General features: G+C 40.3%; 1 protein-coding gene across 1 annotated transcript; it reads left to right on the forward strand.

Annotated features, from left to right (window-relative positions):
- The first annotated feature begins 10988 nt into the window (after positions 1 to 10988).
- On the forward strand, positions 10989 to 17542 carry Bcl2l15 (BCL2 like 15). Its single transcript, XM_051199211.1, has 4 exons — positions 10989 to 11462; positions 11829 to 11950; positions 15075 to 15299; positions 17159 to 17542. The coding sequence occupies exons 1-4, from the start codon at positions 11327 to 11329 to the stop codon at positions 17174 to 17176; spliced, it is 501 nt and encodes a 166-aa protein (XP_051055168.1). The 5' UTR covers positions 10989 to 11326; the 3' UTR covers positions 17177 to 17542.
- The last annotated feature ends 311 nt before the right edge of the window (positions 17543 to 17853 follow it).

The following is a 17853-nucleotide window of genomic DNA, read 5'->3' on the forward strand; positions in this document are numbered from 1 at the left end:
AAAAATTAGTGGTCTGGCATGATGACTTAGTGGGTAAAGCACCTATCACCAAGCCTGATGTCCTGATATCAATCCTCAGGACCCATATGATAGAAGGAGAGAACTGGCTTCCATTCATACACTGTGTCATAAGTGTGTCTGCTCCCACCAAATAAATAATAACTATGAAAATGTTTTTAAGTTGGTATTCATATTTGTAGCAGTTCTATTGCCATTGTTTTCTTATTCTTTGTGCTCAAGTTTTTATTTTATTTACACTTGACTGTATTTTATACAGTGATATCACTAATGCTGTAGATGCAAAAGAATGACAGCAAGTTGTATTAAGACCAAACTCCAGAAAACAGAAAGAAACATCAGTTAAAGGTCAGTTGGAATGGGAAAATAGATGTTTAGAGTATAGAGCTGAGACATTAGCCTCAGATTTGGCTTTATAAGTGATTTGGCAGTCAGAATGAAGGGAAGCATTTCTTTGTCATCAGATTTTTTTTCTTACATTTATTGTGTATAAGTGTGCCATGGTACATGTATAGAGGTCAGAGGACAATTTGCCCTATGGGTTCTGGGTATCTTCAACTTTTATAGTAATCTGCTTTGACTGCTCAGCCATCTTTTCAGCCCTGTCATCAGATTTTAATTTGTAAAAGAAATGTACATGTAGTTCCATGGGTGATATGTACAGAAAAGAGTTTCTTATGACAGATTTTCCCTATGAAAGCAGAGATCATAACAAACTGAGCTTAAGGCACATCTTGGAGGGCTTATGGTAGCATTTCATCTACTAGCTTGGTTCAAGAATTCCTGTCTTGATATGTAAATTGCATGATGGGCATTGTTTTAGTGTTTTTGAGACAGGGTCTTAATGTATAGCCCTGGCTGACCTGGAACTTCAGAATGACTTTCACCCATATTTTTATTCAGTAAAAGCATGACTTGTCTATGTAGGTAGTGAAGAAAATTCCAAAAATAAAGTTCTATCTATTTTTAAAAAATATTTATTTATTATGTATAGTGTTCTATCTGCATGTATCCCTGCAGGCCAGAAGAGGGCACCAGATAGCACTTTAGATGCTGTGAGCCACTATGTGGTTGCTGGGAATTGAATTCGGGACCTCTGGAAGACCAGATAGTGCTCTTAACTACTGAGCCATCTCTCTAGCCCCCAAGTTCTATCAATTTTAAGAATGAAGATATAGGATGCAGTTATGGAGATTCAATAAATTGGTTGACTTTTAAAAAATTAAACATTTTAGCTGGATTGTCAACCTAAGAAAATTATACATGGCTTACCCATATTTCTACTAAGCTGATGCCACTTTGGAGCTTTACGAGTTAAGTTCTACACTGGGGGTAGGGGTGCATGCCTTTAATCCCAGTACTGTGGAGGCAGATGCAAGTGGATCTCTTTGAGTTTGAGGCCAGCCTGGTCTACAGAGTGAGTTCCAGGACAGCTAGGACTGTTAGACAGAGAAACCCTGTCTCAAAAAACAAAACAAAACAAAACAAAAAAATTCTACTTGGTTCTGTTTTATAATGTATGAGGCATACATGGTAGAGCTAAAATTATATTTATTCATTTTATTTTATGTGAGTGTTTTGTCTGTATGTATGTCAGTGTACCATGTGTGTGCTTGGTGCTTTTGGAGGGCATCAGATGACCTGGAACTGGAATTATGGATGGTTTTGAGCCACCATGTGAGTGCTAGGAATCAAACCCAGGTCCTCTGCAAGAACAAGTACTCTTAACCTCTGAGCCATCTCCCTGCCCTGGGAAATTGCTTTTGGAAGATGTACTTTTATTTATTTATTTTGGGTTTTGGAAGCATGATCTTGCTATGTATCCTGGCTGTCCTAGAACTTGCTGTATATAGCTCAGGATATTCTGTTTTATGGTAGCCCATGTTGCCTTTCAGTCCCAGGTCCTGCTATTACAGGTATGCAGCACTACGCCTGACCTGGAGGGTATACTTTAGATTTTTAAAAAGTTTATTACTGGTAGGGAGTGGTGGCAGGAGAGGAGGCTGTGTGCCTCTCAAAGGATGCTGGTGGAGATTAGAAGACAACTTTTTGTTGCAGGGCAGCATCCTGTTCTTCCACTGTGTTCTGAGGATACATCACAAGACATCAGGCCTGTTCTGCAAGTGCTTTTATCTACTGAGCATCCTACCAGCCCCTGGAAAGTATACTTTAAAATGATCTCAGAGAAGTACTGATTTTTCCAGTACTTGGCTTAGCTAATTTGTAAACAACATGACCAACATTCATGTGTACCATGAACTTATTCATTCCTAACATTTTCCACCTTAGTAGCTCTGTTTAGCTTCTGTGTACAAGTGGCTTGATGATGTAATATAAATGGATGCTTGCTTATCTTTTAAAATCCTGAGGGCACCTCATGCTGTCTGCTAAGAACAATGGCCCAATCTCAGCCTTAGATGGTAGGTAAGCATTATGTAACTCATGTAAACAAGTAGTAAATGAGTATTCATGAAAGCCATTGGGGGCAGTCACTTATGTTAGTTAACTGACGATAGTTTTGTTGCTATGCACTAGTGACAGTTACATGTTTTTCCCTTATCTGGGTGAGGGTTCTAATTATTTTTTTCTGAGCTAATGGGTGTTTGGGGGAGAAAGGGAACATGACTTATTTTCTTAGAGGTTTCCATATTAAGAGAATTTACTCCTGACAATTCATCAATATACACCAGTGTTGCAGTTGAAAGAAAATGGGCCTTGGGCCAGGATCCTATAATGAGACAAGGCTTTGAGGGGACTAATGTCAGCTGTTGTGGTTAGAGTAGCAAAACAGACAGACAATGAATAGACTGTTCTGCCACTTTTTTTTTTTTTTTTAAGCTTTATTAATGGGGCCTGAGAGGTAGCTCAGCAGTTAAGAGTACTAGCGCCTCTTTCAGAGGACCTGAATTTGCTTCCCATCACCAACATGGCAGTTCACAACTGTTCGCCCCCTCCCCTGGCCGGCAGGTACTAGACATGTGCATGGTGCAGACATACATGGAGGCAAAACACCCACACATATAAAAAATAATAAAATAAGAAAAGATTTATTAACTTGTATATGTGTTTGTGCATCATGTGTGTGAGGGTCCATGGAGGCCGGAAGAGGGTGTCTGATCAACTGGACCTGGAGTTACAGATGGTTGTTGGCTGCTGTGTATGGGTGCTGGAAACTAACACGAAGTGCTCAACAAGAGCAAACAGTACTCTTAACTGCTGAGCCATCTCTACAACCATAGACCTGATTTAAAGTGTCTATTCTGGCTGGGTGCTGGTGGCACATGCCTTTAATTCCACTATTCAGGAGGCAGAGGCGGCTGAATCTCTGTTTCAGGCCAGTCATCTATAGAGCGAGTTCCAGAACAGCCAGTGCTACACAGAGAAATCCTGTTTTGAAAAACAAAACAACAAAATTCTATCTTGCCACTTTTTAAAATTTTATTTTAACTTTATTTTGGACTCCAGTTTCCCTTTCCTTCACTACTCCTATTCCCTACCCTACCTCCCCTTTCACTTTCCACCAGATCAACACCTCTGCTTCCCTTTTTTATGAAAAAAAAAGTCTGTTCCAGGGATATCCACCAAACATGTCCTAACAAGATACAGTAAGACTGGCATAGACCCTTATACCACGGCTGGATGTGGCAACCTAGTAGGAGGAAAAGGGTTCCAAGTCTTAATGAGTTAGAGACACCAACCCCCCCCCCCCAGTCACATTGTTGGGAGTCCCACAAGAACACCAAACTACACAAGCATAAGGAATATGCAGAGGACCTGTCTCAGACCCATGTAGGATCTGTGTGTGTTGGTTCAGTCTTTGAGGCCCTATGAGCCCAGGTTAGTTGATTCTGTGGGTTTTCTGGTGGTGTCCTTGACCCCCATGGTTCCTAAAGTCTTTCTTCCCCATCTTCTTCAGGGTTCCTTTGGCTCCATCTAGAGATTGGCTGTAGGTTTCCCATCAGTTGCTGATTGACATCACTGGGATACCAGTTGGGCTAGGCACCAATCTATGAGTATAGCAGAATATCTTTAGGAATCCTTTCATTGACTTCTTTTTCTTTCTTTCTTTTTTTTTTTTTTTTTTTTTTTTTTTTTTGCCAGTCATGTTTAGGTCTATCCTGGGTCTCTGGGCTGTCAGCCTCTGGTTCCTGGCCATCCAGGCAGTGTCAGGTGCTTGGGCTCCCCCTCCTGGTGTGGACCTCAAGTTGGACAAGTCATTGGTAGGCCACTCACACAAATTCCACATCACCATTGTCCCAGTATGTCTTGCAGGCAGGATAGATTGTAGGTCAAAGGTTTTGTGGCTGGGTTGATGTCCCAGCTCCACTGCTAGCATCCTTGCCTGGTTGTACAAGTTGGTCAGTTAAGGCTCTGTATCCCCCATTACTAGGAGACTTTGCTAGGGTCACTCTCATAGATTCCAGGGAGTTTCCACTGCACTAGGTTTGTACATCACCACCCAACTGCCCCACGATGTTAATTGTCTCTCCAGTAATCTCTCCCTCCATCTCTTTCCTACCCTTCTGGCTGGTCCCTCCTGTTCCTATCCCCACCCATCCCCAACCCACCTGCAAAATCTGTTTTCCCTTCCCAGGGAGATCCATGCATCCCACCTTGAGCTCTCCTTGTTATTTTGCCTCTCAGGGTCTGCAGATTATGTTATGATTGTCCTTAACTTTACAGCTAATATCCAGTTATAAGTGAATACATACCATGTTTGTCTTTCTGGGTTTGGGTTACCTCACTCAGAATGGTCTTTTCTAGTTCCAGCCATTTGCCTGCAAATTCCATGATGTCATTGTTTTTAACAGCTGAGTAATGCTCCATTATGTAAATGCACCACATTTTCTTTATCCATTCTTCATTGAGAGACATCTAGGTTGTTTCTAGTTTCTGGCTATTATGAATGAAGCTGCAATAATCATGGCTAAAGAAGTGTCCTTGTGGTAGGATGAAGCATCCTGTGGGTATATACACCCAAGAGTGGTATAGCTGGGTCTTGAAATAGATCAATTCCCAATTTTCTGAGAAACTGCCATATTGACTTACATTTTCCTGAGGAACCGCCATACTGATTTCCAAAGTGGCTGTACTAGGTTTGCACTCCCACCAGCAAAGGAGGAATGTTCCCTTTGTTCCACATCCTTGCCAACATGAGCTGTCACTTGGGGTTTTTGTTTGTTTGTTTTTTCTTTCAAGGTAGGGTTCTTTCCACAGCGTTCTTTCCGCAGCCCTAGATGGCCTTGAACTCAGAGATCTGTCTGCCTTCCGAGTGTTGGGATAAAAGGCCTGCACCACCACCACCACCAGGCCTTTTTGATAGGTGTAAGATGGTCTATCAGAGTATTTTTGATTTGCATTTCCCTGATGGCTAAGAATGTTGAACATTTCTTTAAGTGCTTCTCAGCCATTTGAGATTCCTTGGTTGATAATTCTCTGTTTAGATCTGTACCCCATTTTAAAAATGGATTATTTGGTTTGTTGATATCTAGTTTCTTGAGTTCTTTATATATTTTAGGTGTGAGCCCTCTGTCGGGTGTGGAGTCAGTGAAAATCTTTTCCCATTCTGTCTTATTGATAGTGTCTTTTGCTTTATAGAAGCTTTTCAGTTTTATGAGGTCCCATTCATTAATTGTCTACCTCAGTGCCTGCACTATTGGTATTCTGTTCAGGAAGTTGTTTTCTATGCCAAAGTGTTCAAGGCTATTTCTCACTTTCTCTTCTGTCAAGTTCAGTGCATCTGGCTTTATGTTAAGGTCTTAGATATACTTGGACTTGAGTTTTGTGCAGAGTGATAGATATGGATCTATTTGATTCTTAATAATGTTAACATCCAGTTGGAACACCATTTGTGGAAGAGCCTTTCTTTTTTTCCCATTGTGAATTTCTAGCTTTATAAAAAAAATCAAATGTCTATAGGTGTGTAGATTTACTTGTGGGTCTTCAATCAGATTCCATTGACCAACCTGTCTGTTTTTGTATCAATACCATACTGTTTTTTTTTTTTTTTTTTAATTACTGTTGCCCTGTAATAGAGCTTGAAATTAGGATTGATGATACATCAGTTCTGCTCAGCCTTGCTCAGCCCCCCTAAGGGAACGCCTCAGCAAGGTTTTCTGCCTAGTCTCCTAGGGATGTTTCAGCAAGCTCTTCTGTGTTGGCAAATGAAGATCTTCACCCAAGCTGGAGACTCTTTGGAAAAAGAGATTTATTTGGGGAGTCCAGGAGAGTGGCTGCCTCTGGCAGGATGGGAAAGAACAACCAGCAACTGAACAGGCAGAGGGGCTTATACAGAGCTACTTAGGGGTGGTTTCTCTGCTCAGGGATTGGTTAGTTTTCCTGCCCAGGATTGGTTAGTGGATCAGGGGCAGAGATGGCTCTGATTTCAGGGCCAAACTGTGTTTCTTTTACTGGTCTATTTTAGCCTTTTGGCTCTAATTTTAGGGCCAGGGCATATTTCTTTCACTGGCTCTGATTCTAGGGGCAAAGTGTGTTTCCTTGGCACTGGTTTCAGGGTCAAGGTGTTTTTCTTTGGTTCTGGGTTTAGGGATAAAGCGTTTCTTTCCCGGGGCCCAGGTTTCAGATACTGGGTGTGTTTCTTTCACTAGCTCTGGGTTCAGAGTCAGGGTGCCCAGGGATTGGTGTTTTGTGTTTCCATTGGTCAGGGACAGAGTTGGCTCTGGTGTCATGGCCAAGGTGGGTTTCTTTGGCTGGCACTTTTACCCTACAGTTATGATTAGTTTTTGTCAACTTGACAGAAACTAGAGTGGTTGGGGAAAAAAGAAACTTCAGGGAAAAAGGGAACTTCGAGAGGGATTGCCCTTGTCAGACTGACTTGTAGGCAGGTCTGTGGTTATTTTCTTGATTAATGATTGATGTGGGAGAGCCCAGTCAGAGTGGAACATTTGTTATAATTGCTGAATTTACCTCATCAATTATGTAGCAAAGTTCAGTTATTTAAATTCCATCTTTCTTTTCACAGATAATTAGCTTGTCATTTTAGTGCTGAATTATATTTCATCGTCTGTGTGTGTTGAAGTTGACTTGCTCATTCCTTGACTAAAGCTTCCATGAATGGGGCTGGGGATATAACTCAGTTGGTAGAGTGCTGGCCTTGTATTCATGAAACCCTGGGCTTCCAACATAAACCAGATATGGTGGTAGACACACAATTCTATTTGGGAGATGGAGGCATTGGGATGAAAGAAAAAAGGTAATGGTTGGTTGCTTTTAGTATATTAGAGACCAACCCAGGCTACATGCGAACCTACCTCAAAAAAAAAAAAACAAACAAACAAACAAACAAACAAAAAAAAAAACAAACCAAAACAAACAAACAAAAAAAAACCAACAACATATCTTTCATAAACATCCACAAGCAGGTTTGGGGAGCATAAATCTTCATTTCTTTAGTTAAAAGTCAAAAAGTGCAATTCCTATTTTGTATGGCAATAAAAATGCTGTGGGTTCTCTCTCTCTCTCTCTCTCACTCTCTCTTACTTTCTCTAAATTGCCAGACTGTCTTCTAAGTATCCTACCATTTCACATCCCCACAATTAATGAATGAGGGTTCCTATCATTTTACATCCTTTCCAGCACTTGGTGGTGTCCCATTCTGGATTATGGCCAGTCTAATAGGTGTGTATTATTTATTTAGTTTTAGAATGGGAAGAAAATAGAATATCTGATTATTTTGTAGGGTAGAAATCCCATTCTGAATAACTGGCCTACAGTTTATGCTTGAATCTCTTACAATCAAAGCAGTTAATTTCACTGGGAAAGACAAATTTGGGTGTTAGGTCTGTGGGTACATTTGAATGATGCATCTGAATCCCAGACCTCAAATCTGGGGTTAGCTGCATTAAGAAGGCAGCCTAGGGCTGGAGAGATGGTTCAAACATTAAAGGCCAAGGCTCACAAAAAGACATGTAGGCAGCCACTACAGGTGAGTATTTAATCCTGAGATCTTCTAAAACAATAATGAAGTTTAATCCTTTATGACAAACTTATTGTTAAGGAATGAATCTCTGTTTCCTGATCACTAAACCTTGGGCTAAACAAGATATTTAACATTTACCACATACCAGATAGTGTCACATCATTTCACATAATGTTATCTTAGTTCATAGAATTCCCCTTTGAAATATTTTATTATCACTCTGATTTTTCAAACACCTAAGCAAGTGTTTCCTCCACTTTCCTAGCTTTTATCTCTGTCATCCTTCCACATCAGTCTTCTACCTTTATTTATTTTATTTTTGCCTAATGAATCCCTATTAGCCTTTAGAACTAACCCCAGGTGTTAGTTACTACTCTAAGGAACGCTTCCCAGGCCCCAAGCTTCACCTCACTTTTATATTCTTATAGTCCATTGTATCTCGAGAGCACAAGAAGCTATGTGACTTGTCAATAGCTGTCGTTTGAATGCTGGTCTTTCATAGCTTCAAAAACTTCCCTATAGATTACATCAGATACACAACCTAACAGGAAGTATTTTTTTCTTTTTGTTTTATTCTTCCCTCCCTCCCTCCCTTCCTTCCTTAAAAAAAAAAAAAAAAAGGCATTCTGGGAGCTGGAGAGATGACTAGCCAGTTAAGAAGTTAAGACCATTCTCTGCTCTTCCAGAGGTCCTAAATTCAATTCCCAGCTCACAACCATCTATAATGAGATCTGGTGCCCTCTTCTGGCTTGCAGGCACACATGCAGGCAGAGCACTATACATGATAAATCTTAAAAGAAAAAGGCATCTGTTTTTGTTTTTGTTTTTGACAAGCAGCAACATCATGGTCGTCATTTTAATGTTCAATTATGTTTCTTATTATTTATTTATTTACTTATTTATTTTGGTTTTTCAAGGCAGGGTTTCTCTGTATTGCTTTGGAACCTGTTCTGGAACTAGCTCTTTAGACCAGGCTGGCCTTGAACTCACAGAGATCCACCTGCCTCTGCCTCCCAAGTGCTGTAACTTAAGGCGTGTGCCACCAACGCCCGACAATTATTAGGTTATTGTCATATTACAATATTTAAGTTTTTATTTTATGTCATTTAAGATACATTAAAAAACAAATGGGAAATCTGCATAAGACCAAACTAGACTCCCTTAATATAGGTGACAATGGTGTGACTGGGACAATATATGAGGCCACTGGCAGTGGGTCCAAGACCTAACACTAATGCACAAACTGACTTAGTGGAGCCCATTCTATATGGAGAGATACCATGCTCACGTTAGACACAGGGGTGTGGGAGTGTAGAGGTGCCTTGGTCCTGCCTCAACTAGATGTTGGGACAGACTTAGTAGACTTCCTATGGGAGGCCTTACCCTCTCTGTGGAGCAGATGGGAGGAGGGGGGAGTGGAGGGAGTGGGAAGAAAGGAAGTGGGGGGACTGGGATTGGAATTTAAAAAATAAATTAAAAAAAAAACATTAAAAAAACACAAACACATCAACTGCAAACAGGAAGAGGGGAAAACAGTACCCAACCATACCCCACAATTCAGCAATACTTAACTAGTTTTTAAATACTATTTTAAGAAATGTCATAATGACATGAGCTTGAAAGAGCTCTAGGCATTCACTCTCTTTGATGCTCATGATGTAGTATTGGTGATAACGTAAACACCAGAAAAACAGGGGCTGCCAAATGACCACAGTATGGAGGCACAGGCCCGCTTTTCCCCACAGGGACACACCAAATGGTGATACCAATAATCTAACACCAGCACCAGGACGGGTGTCACGAGATGTGAGAGTATCTGTCTGCCGATGCTCAACTGCTCCGTGTTCTGCTTATCTAGCAGGACTTCTATGCACTTCTGAATCACAATGATCTGGGACTGAACATGGCTCTTGACTGGCTGATTGTCTCTGGATTGCGGGCACTGTGCCAAAGTACCTTGCATGCTTTCATGATGCGGATGATGAACAGCACTTCTAGGCTGTTCCAGTTCTTGTGATGGATATTTCTTCATTGATGAAGGAATTTTAAAATTTTGTTCTCTTATAGCTGAAGCTCATATTTAATGAAAATGAAGGTCGTGTGTCAATGTTTTCCTTTTCTGAATCATGGTTAATCATGTTTACACTAAGTAATGATTTGATCATTGTGGTCAGTTCCTTTTTGTTCATCTGGGTGCTGTCTTGAAGTTATAACTGACAGTTTCACTGCGTTTAAAGGCAAGAAGAACTGCCATTGATATGCTGTAACCATAGCTACAGGCAGATTTCCCAAATAGTCCATTTTAACTTCACCTGTACAGACATGATGTAACCATGCCAGTTTCCTTCCACTGAAATGCTAAACTATAAAGTAATTCGAACATCTGAATACTTTTTTCTAACTCCTGGCAAATTGCAAATATGGATTAAGGAGCCTGAGTGAGAGACCATGCACCAGCCTGAAGGACATATATTTGGAAACTAATGCCCTAATCTTCCCTGTGTCTTGGTTTCCAATGCAGCTTGCTGATAAACTCATAACAGGCTTGCTTTAATTTATGGAACATGGCTTCTTCAGAATCAATGGACATAGACAACCCATAAATTAGAAATGTTGCTAGCATTCTTTCATAGAACGTCTGAAAAATATCTTTTTCATCGATGTATTTGAAAACAGTGATGAAATTGGTGAGTTTTTCCTCCACTTCACCCCCTTTGCTGACTCCAGAGCTCTCTTATGCAAATGCCAAACATGATTTAAAGTAAAAACCTATGTTTCTGCATCAAAGCCTTTCTTCAAGTGGTTCAGGATAGGCCACACGTAAAGCATAGATATCTGAGAAATGGCCATTCCATGTTGATCTCTCAACACATTCCAGCATGGCAACAGCTTTGACTGGAGTTAGGAAGTTGTTCCATGTTTTATCAAAATCCACTACTCTTGGTTTTAAAGACATTGTGCAAGTTTAATGTTGAAACCTTCTGCAGAAGTGGGGTGAGGGCAAGGGCCCTGGGGTAGGGAGGCAACCTACAGATGTAAAGGATGAAGAGGTGGCCATTGGTGGCTGTCAGCTCCAGGAAGTATTTCTTAAGAAACTTGCTCAAGAGAATCTTCCTCAATTCTGTTTTAGTTATAGGTTGTTTATCTATAAAAGCTATTCATTAATCTTATGTACTGGCAAGGGTGTGGTTCAGAGATACGGAACTGAGAGAATTGTACCTTTTTGAGCAGTTACTCTTGAAAAAAAAAAGTTAGTGGGAATGATTCTAGGACATACCCAGTTAGGAAGCAATAAGAGGCAGGCAGGCACAACTGGTTTGCCAGGTTTTCTAACCTTCTGCTGAGTGGAAAACCACTTGTTTGTGGAAAATGTCTAAAATGAAGAACCCCCAGACTTTTGAGGAGCAAACAGAATGTGTCATGAATGCTCTACTCACAGATCTTTTGACCCCAACATTACAGGTTGCTAGCCGGAATCTACTGGATTCAGATGAACCATACTCAGGTAAGGCCCCTACTCTGAGGTGAACACAGGTGGGTAATGGAGTCAGAACATACTTTCTCTGTTTCCTCTTAAGTTTTCAAAGGGAAGTCCTAAATTGTTGGCAATATTAGAAAGGAAAGAGCTTCTCAATAAAGAAGATTATCTGGCTGCAACTACTGAGAACAAATGATGCCAAACTGTTTTTAAAAACTTGAGAATGTAGCATAGGCAAGCCTAGTTTACAGAGTGAGTTCCAGGATATCCAGGGTTACATAGAGAAACCTGTCTCAACAAACCAGAAAATAAGACGAGAACATTTCCCTTTTGCCAAGATTTAGGAGACTTCCCATCTCTTCAAGCATGGTGAAGGTATTTTCTTTGTCTTAGGAGAGGCCTGCTCTTTTGATGTGTCTATTATTGCTGGTCGCCTTCGAATGCTGGGTGACCAGTTCAATGGAGATCTGGAAGCTTCTGCCAATAACGTCATTGCAGAAACCATTCAAGGACAGGTCAGATTTTTGATTTTTAATATTGTCTGCTGTTTGTTCTATTTGGAACTTAAATTTTCTCCTTCCTTCCTTCCTTCCTTCCTTGTTGTTTACTTCTGTATACTAGGAATAGAAATGTTTAGTGAAGATTTGGAGGTTTATGTTTGCTCAAGAAGCTATAGAAAGAAATGTGATTGCTAATTCTTTAGACATTAATAACAATCTGGGACTATAGGAAGGAACTCATAGGCTTCATCAAATCATCAGGGCTGTCCTTAGTGTGCATAGATCTCACTCACAGTTTCCTATTCTTGGAAAATAATCCTTTATGTATATGTATATTTCTTCTTCTTTTTCTTCCTCCTCCTCTTCCTCCTCCTCTTCCTCTTCCTTCTTGTATGTGTATGGGTGGTGTTGGCAGAGGGACACATGTGCCTCTGCATATCTGTGGAGGCCAAAGGACAGTTTTGTGGTGTTCTCCCCTTTCACCTTTGTGTAGTTTTCAGGGATTGTATTCATGTCACCAGATTAGTGTGGCAAGTATCTTTAATTCTTGACCTATCTCAACAGCTCCATTATTCATCAGTTTAATGCTTAACTGCTTAACCCTTCTGGGAGTCAGCTTCTCCCCTCATCCCAGAGTCCAGTAGTAAGATTCAGAAATATTGTAGTTTAGAAGTCTGACGCAATTCGAGAAACCCTTAAGGAAATCTGCTGGCTTTGCCTCAGAAGTCTTGATTACTGGCGGTAGCACTTGGACTCTGTATAGCTATAAAGACAATGTTCCAAGTCATGCTGCTGATTATATCAACAACAGCAGCTAGTCCATATTACTTTGCATGACCACATCTCATTGTTTAATCATTGCATTCATGTGTGGATTATTATACAGCTGTTATTCTTAGAGCGATCTTTCTCAATCAGCACACAGCTCCATGAAAGCAAATACCGAACTTGTTTTCTTCCTTTCGGTATTCATATACTTTTGAAATGTTCCTTATACACAATAGTATTCATTAAGTACTTCCTGACTTGCTACCATTTAAATATACAAAGAACGGAGGTATAAGGAAACAAGTAAGAAACTTACTCTGTAAATGTTAAAGCTAGAATTTGAACCTAGGTGATTTCAGAGGCACACTTTATTCTTCCTAATGGACAGCATAGGGGATGTGCCTGGGTTACATTCAGACAGAATCTTACTTCCAACTGCTGGCCTTGAGGCTATCTTATATGGCTACTAACTAGGTCTACTTTTATTTCTATACTTAGAACAATAACAAAACAACAACAATAATAACAAAAATAAGGAGGAAAAAAGACATTTGAAACAGTTTCAAACTCAAACTCAAGTTGGAAGCATGGTAAAAAGCAGTGGTTCTCGAGACAGGGATTCTCTGTATTGCTTTGGAACCTGTCCTGGAACTAGCTCTGTAGACCAGGCTGGCCTTGAACTCACAAAGATCCTCCTGCCTCTGCCTCCCGAGTGCTGAGACTAAAGGCGAGCACCACCAATGTCCAAGCTTCTGCAACTCTTTAATAACAGTTCCTAATGTGGTGACTCTCAACCATAAAATTATTTTCATTGCTACTCCATAGCTGTAATTTTGCTACTGTTATAAATTGTAATGTAAATATCTGTGTTTTCTAATGGTCTCAGGCGACCCCTGTGAAAGGATCATTTAACACACCCACAAAAAGGGGTGGCAAATCAAAGGTTGAGAACTGCTGGTATGGAGAGTTTCTCCAGTCATTTGAGAGTAATTAATAGGATAGAGCCTCACTCTTTAATACTTTTATACTCCCTTCAAGTAAGAACCTTCTTTTATAGTACCACAATGTAACTTCAAACCCAGGAAACTGATAGTGATATATAATAGCATTGAATCCTAAGAGTCTACTGATTTGTTCTTTTGTTTTGATTTGTTTTTTGAGACATGGTTTCTTTGTGTAGATGTGGCTGTCCTAGAACTAGCTCTGCAGACCAGGTTGACCTCTAACTCACAGAGATCTAGCTGCCTCTGCCTCCCAGTGCTGGAATTAAAGGCACAACTGTGACCTGGATAGTCCACTCAATTTTTGCCACTTGTCCCAACAATATAATTTATAGCAAAATATCCAAGCCAGATTCATATGCAGCATTTAGTTATGGGTCCTAGTCTCCTGGTATGTATTGATCCTTCGGTCTTTTCATATATTTTTATGACCTTGACAATTCAAGATGATCGGAAATGTTATTGAATATCCCTGAATAAAGTTGAGTTTGTCCTGTCTTGTTGAGAGAACCACATGACTTGTCTCTTTGTCATGTTTCAAATTTGCTTAATTTCTAGCAGAAGGTCTTATATTAGACATTCTGAACCAGGCAACTCTGGTTTCTTTCAGTGAAAAATGATACTTAGAAACTAAGATATAGGGTCAATGAGAGATGACTGGGTAAAATTACTGGCAGCTCTGAGAGCTCGAGTTTGGTCCCCGGGATGCCTGTGTGGAAGGAAAGAAGTTCACCTGCAAGTTGTCCTCTAACTAACACATTTACACTGTGGCCTGTGTACACACACACACACACACACACACACACACACACACACACACACACACACGAAATAAGTAAATACATAAATGTAAAAAGAACAAACAAAAATCCTCAGATATAGGTACCTTCTGAAGCTATTTCTAGTCTTAGCTTTTTTAAGATTTAACATTCTGATCTGACAAGTGCTGCCCCCTTTATACCTCAAAGATCTACCTTGACTCCACCCAATAGTCTTTGTGCTAATTTTTTTGGGGAGGAAGAGGTTTTTGTTGTTTGTTTTAACTTTAGACCTTGATAAACATTTCCTAATCATAGAAATAATGCCCTTACAGTTTGACCTGCTCACTATGATGTGCTTATTAGTTTTCTTTCACAGTATTTTGTTCATCCTACCCAATGATATCTAAAATCATGAGCTTGATGGGGGTATTTAATGTTTTTCTAATATTAAAGTATCAAAATGCTAAAACTAAGAAATTTGTTCATCTGCCCTCTAATATTCCCCTGGGCTACCAGTGGAACCTTGGCCACTTCCTGAAGAGTACTTCTTAGACTTGCAGACTCCAAGCCTGTTTGAGCCACACTGACAGAGCCTGTCTCCCTCCACAGGCAGGAACTGTTCTCAGGGATGTAGTCCAGTCTCTCAGCATGGCCTGGTGTACTCAAGACCCCACCCTAGCTTTTGAAAGAGCCTTTCTGGCAGTGTCAGTGAAACTTCTTGAATATGTGGTCCGTAAGGCTCCTGAAACGGCAAGACAGGTGGCTAGCTGCATGACAGGCATGATCAATGGGAATACAGCCATCCGAGAATTTATCCAGGACCAGGGAGGATGGGTAAGTTTTTGTTAAGCCCCACCCACACTTTGCTAGGCATTTGTGCTGTTTTGGTTTTAATAACTGGGACTCTTAATTATTAACCTTTCTGTAAGTTCTCGTAGAAAAGGTAAATAAAAGCTCAGCCTGTGAGGTTTGGACAACACTGCCTGAAATGTTGACCACTGGCTGTAAAGCTAATCTCTACCATATATAATCAGCTCTAAAGTATATTTATTGATGATGGAGTTTTCATCTCAGCCTGGCTTTACTCTGCTTCCTGGTACATTTCTGAGTCTTTGTTCCTGAACATCTTTAATATGTGTTGAGGAAATTTAAAATAATCTTTGTGTGTGTGTGTGTTGTATATCTGTGATATGTATATGTATGCTCATGAGTTCAGGCACGTGCATGCTACAATTCATATGTAGAGACCAGAGAACAACCTTGGATGTCAGTCCTTGCCTTTGACTGTTTATTTAATACATGGTCTCTTTTAGTTCCATTGCATATGCCAGGCTAGCTGGTCCATGAGTGTCTGGAATTCTGCCCCGCCTCTCACCTCACTGTAGGAGCACTGGGATTACAGGTGCATACTACCACATGTGCTCTGGGGATTTGTATCAGATCCTCATGATTGTGCTCATGGCAAGCACTTTACCTACTGAGACATTTTCCCAGCCTGCAGAGTAATCTTTAATATTACCTAGGAAAAACAAGTTTGTGAAACAGTGTCTTTCAGACACAATGGGGCTAATGCACATATGACCTCACAGAGACCAAGGCAGCCTGCATAACTTCAAGCAAAATGTAATCCCAGCCCTGAGACAGGGAATGAACACGTGTTCCCACCCTTAACCAAGAAGCCAATCATAATTGATACCCGCTGGCAAAGTAAAATTTAGGGTTTTTTGTTTTATTTTGTTTTTCTGATGGAGTCTCACTGGGTCTATTAACCATACCTCCTGGTAGGCCCCATGCCCAGGAGTAGCTGTCCAATAAAAAATAAACTCAATGGTATTTGTGTAGACTTTGTCTCATTTTGCTTTGCTTGGGAATTTATTTCTTGTCAGTCTTGTATATTTTGGTTTCTACTTTGTGTTTGTGTTTGTGTCTATGTTTCTTGTTTTTTGTTTGTTTTGTTTTGTTTTAAAGAGAGAGAGAGAGAGAAAGAACATAAAGTTGGGTGGGTGGGATTTGGGGAGCACCTGGGATGAATTGGGGAAGGGGAAAACATGATCAAAATGCATTGTATGAAAAAAAAATTGTTTTTCAAAGAAAAACAGCAGTTTGTCTTATCTACAGTTGACTATAGGGAACATCCTGTCTGGCTGTCTGTCTGTCTGTTTCCAGACAGGGTTTTTCGTGTAGCCCTAGCTGTCCTGGAAATTTCTTTGTAGACCAGGCTGGCCTTGAACTCAGAGATCCACTTGCCTCTGCCCCCTCCTCCAAGTGCTGGAATTAAAGGCATTCACCATTACCACTGGGCACCTCTACTTAAAAAAATAGGTATTTTTTTAAATTAATTTTAATTGAAAATAGATTTTTTTCATATAGTATATTCTGATTCTGGTTTCTCCTCTCCCAACTCCTCTTAGATGTCTGCACCTCCTCATCCACCCAGTCAAATCCATATCCTTTCTTGTTCCCTCTCATTAGAAAACAAACACTAAGCCTTTATCTTAATAATCCATAGAGTTTCCACTAATTTCCAGTACTTCTTTCCATTTCTGGCATCAGTAGAAGTTGTAGTAAAAGATGTGGTTGTCCCTGGCAGGATCTACAGATACTTCCTTGGATTCTTAGACAGCTCTGAGGACCATTTTTTTTTTTTTTTTTTTTTTTTTTTTTTTGACTAAGATTCTCACTGTTCTTCCTAGGAGAACCTGGAGAGCTGAAGAAGAGGACTTGTCCCCACACTGAGCATCAGTGCCTCTGATGTCTGACAATTAAAACATGACAACTTACCTGTGTTACATTTTTACTGATTGCTGACTTTGGGAGCAGCCCTAGCCACATACAGTGACATTATACTTTCTGTTCTTACCTGAGTTTTAATAAGTGTTTGTTGAAACAAAGACCTCCTGAATAAGTAATTTCGTACTAGTGAAATTTCAAGCATGTAGGCAGACCTTTGCTGGTGATCTTGTGAAGGAGACAGCACATCATAAACTTTTTCTTAGGTTTAGCCATGTCTTTTGTTGAGAATTTTGTCTCTAGTGATTTTGGATGTCAGTTTTTAGTTAAAAATCTTATTTCTTCGAGTAAAGGATTATATATACATACATACATACATACATAATTTTTTCTTACATATCGATCCCAGTTCCCTCTCCCTCCCTCCCATTTCCCTGTTCCCCCTCCCATCCCACCTGCCCCCCCCCACTCCACAGGGAGGGTGATGCCTTCCAGGAGGGATCATCAATATCTGTCAAGTCATTTGGAGTAGGGACGAGGCCCTCCCTCCTGCCTCTAGGCTAAGGGAGTATTCCTCCATGGGGAATGTGCTCCCAAAGTAGTAAAGGATTTTCTTTCAGATATATCTTAAGTTTCATGTTTACTTCATCTGAGCAGA

The sequence above is a fragment of the Phodopus roborovskii genome, unplaced genomic scaffold, assembly GCF_943737965.1.
Source record: "Phodopus roborovskii unplaced genomic scaffold, PHOROB, whole genome shotgun sequence".
NCBI lineage: Eukaryota > Metazoa > Chordata > Mammalia > Rodentia > Cricetidae > Phodopus > Phodopus roborovskii.